The sequence below is a fragment of the Vigna umbellata genome, chromosome 8 (assembly GCF_029865625.1).
Source record: "Vigna umbellata cultivar VRB3 chromosome 8, Vumbellata_1.0, whole genome shotgun sequence".
In the NCBI taxonomy this organism is placed as follows: Eukaryota; Viridiplantae; Streptophyta; class Magnoliopsida; order Fabales; family Fabaceae; genus Vigna; species Vigna umbellata.
In genome coordinates this window covers 23,849,020-23,855,229 of record NC_142172.1, presented here as the reverse complement: position 1 = coordinate 23,855,229, position 6,210 = coordinate 23,849,020, and the positions used below count along the sequence as shown (strand labels likewise).

At 54.0% G+C, this 6,210-nt stretch overlaps 1 protein-coding gene across 1 annotated transcript; it reads left to right on the top strand.

Moving 5' to 3' along the window:
• Positions 1-313: 313 nt before the first annotated feature.
• On the top strand, positions 314-5,485 carry LOC148194313 (uncharacterized). The gene has a single exon (XM_088097184.1). It carries the CDS (start codon positions 314-316, stop codon positions 5,483-5,485), a length of 5,172 nt encoding a protein of 1,723 aa, XP_087953310.1.
• The last annotated feature ends 725 nt before the right edge of the window (positions 5,486-6,210 follow it).

The following is a 6,210-nucleotide window of genomic DNA, read 5'->3' as shown; positions in this document are numbered from 1 at the left end:
ATAGGTTACATTGAATGCACATTTATTGCTACTACTGAAAATAGCCACTGCTCTGAAACTGACTTTGGCATCGGAGAATCTTTTGTAGGTCTCCACCCCTCCGGATCAAGAGGAGAGCCAGAGCGCCAGGAGAAGATCCGCCACGGAGACAAGACCACGGGAGGACTTGGAAGATTTGGAACCGCACAGCCCTACACATCCGAAACATTTGGCGCCCACCGTGGGGCCGTGTGATTTAAAAAACCCAATGGTGACCACGAGAAATATGAGCTTAGACGATCCCGCTGAGATGATGCGCGTGCTACAACAAAAAATGGACGAGATGCAGCAACGTCATGAAGAAGAGATGGCGGCCGTGAGGGCCGACTGCGAAGCCCGGATAGCTCGGGAGATCGGGCAGATGAACGGGGGAGAACGAGCGAGAGATAAAGGAAAGGGGGTGGAAGGAGAACGCCCGCCTCCGGACACCGAGGGCGATAGGACTTGGAGGCCTTCCGGATCGGAGGCAGAAGAAAGCAAGGCTAAGTCGGTGCATGCGGAAAGCGCTGCTGAGGACGGGCGGATGGTCATCAAGCCGGAGCCTTCATCCACCCTATTGCTCCCATTTACCCAGAACATAATGAATGTCCAAATCTCGGAGCAATTCATGGCTCCGCAGTTCAAAATGTATAACGGAACGACGGACCCCGCGTCCCATATCCAGACATTCTCAAATGCGATGGCGTTCCGAACAGGCAATGACGCCATTTGGTGCCGAGCATTCTCGCTCTCGTTGGAAGATGAGGCACTGGAATGGTTCAACACCCTCCCCCCTAATTCAATAGAAAATTTTGCCGGGTTGAAACAGCTGTTCGTCAAACAATTTGCGGCCAGCAGCACTCAAGATCTGACCGTATTCGAATTAATGACCCTCAAGCAGGAGAAGGACGAGACCTTGCGGACGTTCATGGACAGGTATCAGAAGACCGTCCGGCGAGTGAAGAGCCTGACGCCGGAGCTCGCCCTTCACTACATCCTGCCGGCTCTTAAGCCGGGGCCGTTCAAAGATAGTGTCTGCAGGAGAGCACCCAAAACAATGGAGGAGTTGAGGGAAAGAGCAGCTGATGAAATAAGGGTGGAGGAGATGAAGCTCTCCTATAAAAAAGAAACTCAAGAGGCCAGGGGAGAGAGGACGGACGGTAATAAACCCGCCAATTCTACGGGAAAAACGTTCGGCCCTAGGCCCCGGGAGCAGAAGAAAGGACCCCGTTTCCAACAATATACGCCCTTGAACGCCTCAAGGGAGAAAATTCTCCGAGAGGCCCTAAGTGCAGAACTAATAGTGGAGCATGAGGGACTCCCAACTTCGAAGAACGCCGACCGGAGCAAACACTGCTCCTACCACAAGAACATGGGTCACAGCACCGAAGAGTGCTGGACTCTCAAGGACAAAATAGAGGAGCTCATCCGGGCGGGAAAGCTCAAGAAATACGTCCGCGATGAGCGTCCGCCACTACAAACCGAACGACCTGCTCAGAGGCCGGCCTACCGAAAGGACGAGCCAAAGAGCACGAGGGCAGAGCGACCACGCTCGGAAAGGCGACCAAGCCGAAGCCGTAGCAGGGAGCGCCCCTTGAGAGGGCATATCAACACCATTTCCGGAGGATTTGCGGGGGGAGGATCATCTTCCTCCGCCCGTAAACGCCATATTCGAGCCCTCCATTCCGTCCATGTTGTTGATAAGCCGCGCCGTTCCATGCCGGCCATCACCTTCTCGGACGAGGACTTTCATGCCCCCGATCCCGACCAAGACGACCCAATGGTCATAACGGCAGAAATAGCACGTTACGGGATAAGTAAAGTCTTGGTTGATCAAGGAAGCTCGGTCAACATCCTCTACTGGAAGACTTTCCTGCAGATGGATATCTCGGAAGATCTCATCGTCCCCTACGATGGACAGATAGTGGGATTTGCCGGAGAGAGAGTCGACACGAGGGGGTATGTGGAATTAAGGACGAGGCTGGGAACCGGACGATCTAGCGAGGAGAAGAGGGTCCGGTATTTGCTGGTGGAGGCCAACACGTCATACAATGTACTGCTCGGGAGGCCGTGTTTAAACGCCTTTGGAGCGATCGTCTCTACCCCCCACCTCGCAATGAAGTACCCCTCCGAGAAGGGAACTATCTGTACGGTCCGGGCGGACCAGAAGACGGCGCGTGAATGCTACGCGGCGGGGTTGAGATTGCACGTCCGTCCAATGAAAAGACGGGCGGCCGGCTCTGAGGTGGCCATGGCAGACCTCGACCCGAGGACGAATACCGAAGACCGCTTGGAACCTATTGGGGAAACCCAACCTATCCTGATAGGAAGAGAACCCGCCCAGACCACCCTCATCGCCAGGGAGCTAAACCCTGAGATGGAGAGGGATCTGAGGGCACTCCTGTGGAAAAACCGGGATCTATTTGCGTGGACGGCAGCGGATATGCCGGGCATCCATCCCGCCGTAATGAGCCATAAGCTCTCGCTTTTCCAGAACGCTCGCCCAGTGGCCCAGAAGAAGCGACGAATGGGCGAGGAGAAACGTAAAGCTGTGCAAGAAGAGGTGGACAAGCTGAGGAAAGCCGGTTTCGTCCGGGCAGTCACTTACACCACGTGGCTAGCTAACGTGGTCATGGTGAAGAAGGCCAACGGGAAGTGGCGTATGTGTACTGATTACACAGATCTGAATAAAGCCTGCCCGAAGGATTCCCACCCCTTGCCCAGTATTGACGCCTTGGTGGACGGCGCTTCCGGGCACCGAGTATTGAGCTTCCTAGACGCATATTCCGGGTATAATCAGATACCCATGTACGGGCCGGACATTGAAAAGACAGCTTTCATTACGGAGAAGGCTAACTTCTGCTACGAGGTTATGCCGTTCGGCCTGAAGAATGCAGGGGCAACCTATCAGCGCCTAATGGACAGAATCTTCCAGGGCCAGATAGGCCGGTGCATGGACATATACGTAGATGACATGGTGGTTCGGTCAGCAGACGGAGGGGGGCACCTCAAGGATCTTGAGGAGGTTTTTCGTCAAGTTAGGAAATTTGGCATGCGCTTAAATCCCGCAAAGTGTACGTTCGGGGTAGCAGCCGGAAAGTTCTTGGGTTTCATGCTGACATCCAGGGGGATCGAGGCTAACCCGGACAAATGCGACGCGGTATTGCAAATGCAGAGTCCGGCCACCCTTAAGGAAGTGCAGAGACTGGTGGGACGCCTCACTGCTTTATCCCGGTTCATCCCTAAGTTGGCGGAGCGGATGAGGCCGGTCCTGCGTAAGTTAAAGAAGGGGACCGGCCAGTCATGGGACGACGAATGCGAGCGAGCGTTCCAGGACATCAAGATCCTCCTTAGCAACCCACCGGTCATGAACCGACCGGTCCCAGGTGGAGATTTGCACATCTTCTTGGGAGTGTCCGAAACGGCTGTCAGCGCCGTGTTGATGCAGGAACGGCCTCAGGTGAGGCTAATTTACTTCGTGAGCCGCACGCTCTTGGACGCAGAAACCCGGTACCAGCGGGTAGAAAAGATGGCCTTGGCCTTGTTACATGCCTCACGAAGACTTCGTCCTTATTTCCAAAGTTACCAGGTCATAGTCCGGACGGACTTCCCAATCTCCAAAATCCTCCGGAAGCCAGACCTAGCCGGACGGATGGTGGCTTGGGCGGTAGAGCTCTCAGAGTTCGGCTTGCGCTATGAACCAAGAGGATCGGTTAAAGGCCAACATCTGGCGGATTTCGCGGCCGAATTACCCCCTTCCGGCCAAGACGTCTGGAACTTGTATGTAGATGGAGCTTCCGGCCGCTCGGTCAGCGGTGCCGGCATCGTACTTGAAGGCCCCAATGGTTTCCTACTGGAACATTCTTTGATATTCAAATTCAAAGTATCCAACAATCAGGCCGAGTACGAGGCCCTTGTAGCCGGCCTCGAACTGGCAAAAGATATGGGGGCGAGGAGGATAACCTGTCGGACGGATTCTGAGCTGGTGGTGGGCCAAATGAATGGCAACTTCCAAGTCAGGGAAGAACGCCTTTCGCGATATTATCAGAAAGCGACCGAGCTCACCCGGGCGTTCGACAAAGTTGATATACAGCATATTCCCAGGGAACAAAACACGAGGGCGGACGTACTATCCAAACTCAGTTCGGGAAAGGAAAAGGGGCAGCTGACTACTATCGTACGGCAGGTTCTACTACAGCCTTCTGTAGAATGCTCGGTGGTATCCGGCGGAGAACAAGATTGGCGCGCAGGGATCCGGGAAATCATGAACCGCCAGGATGAGGGGCGGATGGTAGGTCCGGGCGAAGCCAAGAAAGTCGCCCGTTATTTTATCGTGGGAGATGACTTGTACCGAAGGGGATTCTCCTCCCCCCTCCTTAAGTGCCTGGGGGCTGAAGAGGCATACTATGTCATGGACGAACTTCACAACGGCGTTTGTGGCCTCCACACGGGCTGGAGGACGTTAAAAGCCCGGCTACTGAGAGCCGGATATTATTGGCCTACCATGGAGGCGGACACGAGAGCGTTCGTCCAAAAGTGTATCCGCTGTCAAGAACACTCCAACAACTCCCATCTTCCGCCACATGCCTTACATTCAATATCTTCCCCTTGGCCATTCGCACAATGGGGAATGGACATCGTAGGACCATTCCCAACAGGGCAGGCACAGAAGAAATTCCTTTTGGTGGCAGTTGATTACTTCACCAAGTGGGTGGAGGCCGAACCTTTGGCAACCATCACGGCCTCCCAGGTCCAGAAATTCTGCTGGAAATTGATATGTCGCTTCGGCCTCCCTCAGTCCATCATCACAGATAATGGCCGGCAGTTTATTGACAAAAAACTTGCCGAATTCTTCAAAGGGCTAGGGATCAAGCACATCACCAGCTCTGTAGAGCACCCCCAGACGAACGGACAAGCAGAGGCAATGAACAAAACCATAGTTTCGGAACTCAAGCGGCGTTTGGGAGAAAGGAAGGGAGCATGGGTGGACGAACTGCCCGAGGTCTTATGGGCCTATAGATGCACACCTCATGGAACCACAGGCGAAACCCCTTTCAACTTAACTTATGGTACTGATGCCATGTTGCCGGTTGAGCTGGGCGAACCGTCCTTAAGGCGAGAAGTCGAGGACCTGAACCTCAACGATCAAGAGTTGAGAATCGAATTGGACTCCCTGGACGAACGGCGTGACCGAGCGGCGCTGAGGGCCGAAGCTTGCAAACGAATGGTCGAGAGAAAATACAACTCCAAGGTCCGCCCAAGAAGTTTCCAAGAGGGGGATTTAGTATGGAGAAAAACGGGGGATGCCCGCCGAAACCCGGCGCACGGAAAACTCGCCGCCAAATGGGAGGGGCCGTTCAGGATAGTGGAAGCCCCGGGGAACGGAGCCTACAGGCTGGAACGCATGGACGGACGTCCCATCCTCAACACCTGGAACGCCACACATTTAAAGTTTTACTTTAGTTAATGTCAAATACTTGATTCGATGTACCCCCATAATCAATGAATCAAGATATCTGTTTTCTCCCACAAAGCTAATGTCATCTTGTAGAAATGTAGTAACGAAGGATCGTCCGCCCTACCAAACTCCAAGCTGGCGAACGAGCGTTCCAAAGAGAACGACTCTCAGCTTGGTTGGGCGACGAAGTGAAGAGACGTCCGTCCTACCAAACTCCAAGCTAGCGAACGAGCGTTCCAAAGAGAACGACTCTCAGCTTGGTTGGGCGACGAAGTGAAAAGACGTCCGTCCTACCAAACTCCAAGCCGGCGAGTGTTCCAACGAGAACAACTCTCGGCCTGGTTGGGCGACACCGCGAAAGGATTGTCCGCCCTACCAAACTCCAAGCCGGCGAGTGTTCCAACAAGAACAACTCTCGGCCTGGTTGGGCGACACCACGAAAGGGTTGTCCGCCCTACCAAACTCCAAGCCGGCGAGTGTTCCAACAAGAACAACTCTCGGCCTGGTTGGGCGACACCACGAAAGGATTGTCCGCCACACCAAACTCCACGCCAATGATTGTTCCAACGAGAACAACTTTCGGCCTGGTTGGGCGACCGCGAAAGGATTGTCCGCACTACCAAAATCCAAGCTGGTGATTGTTCCAACGAGAACAATTCTCGGCTTGGTTGGGCGGCGTTATGCAACTAAACCGGATAAAAAGTAAAGGCAGATAAAGATGTGCAAAATTAAAG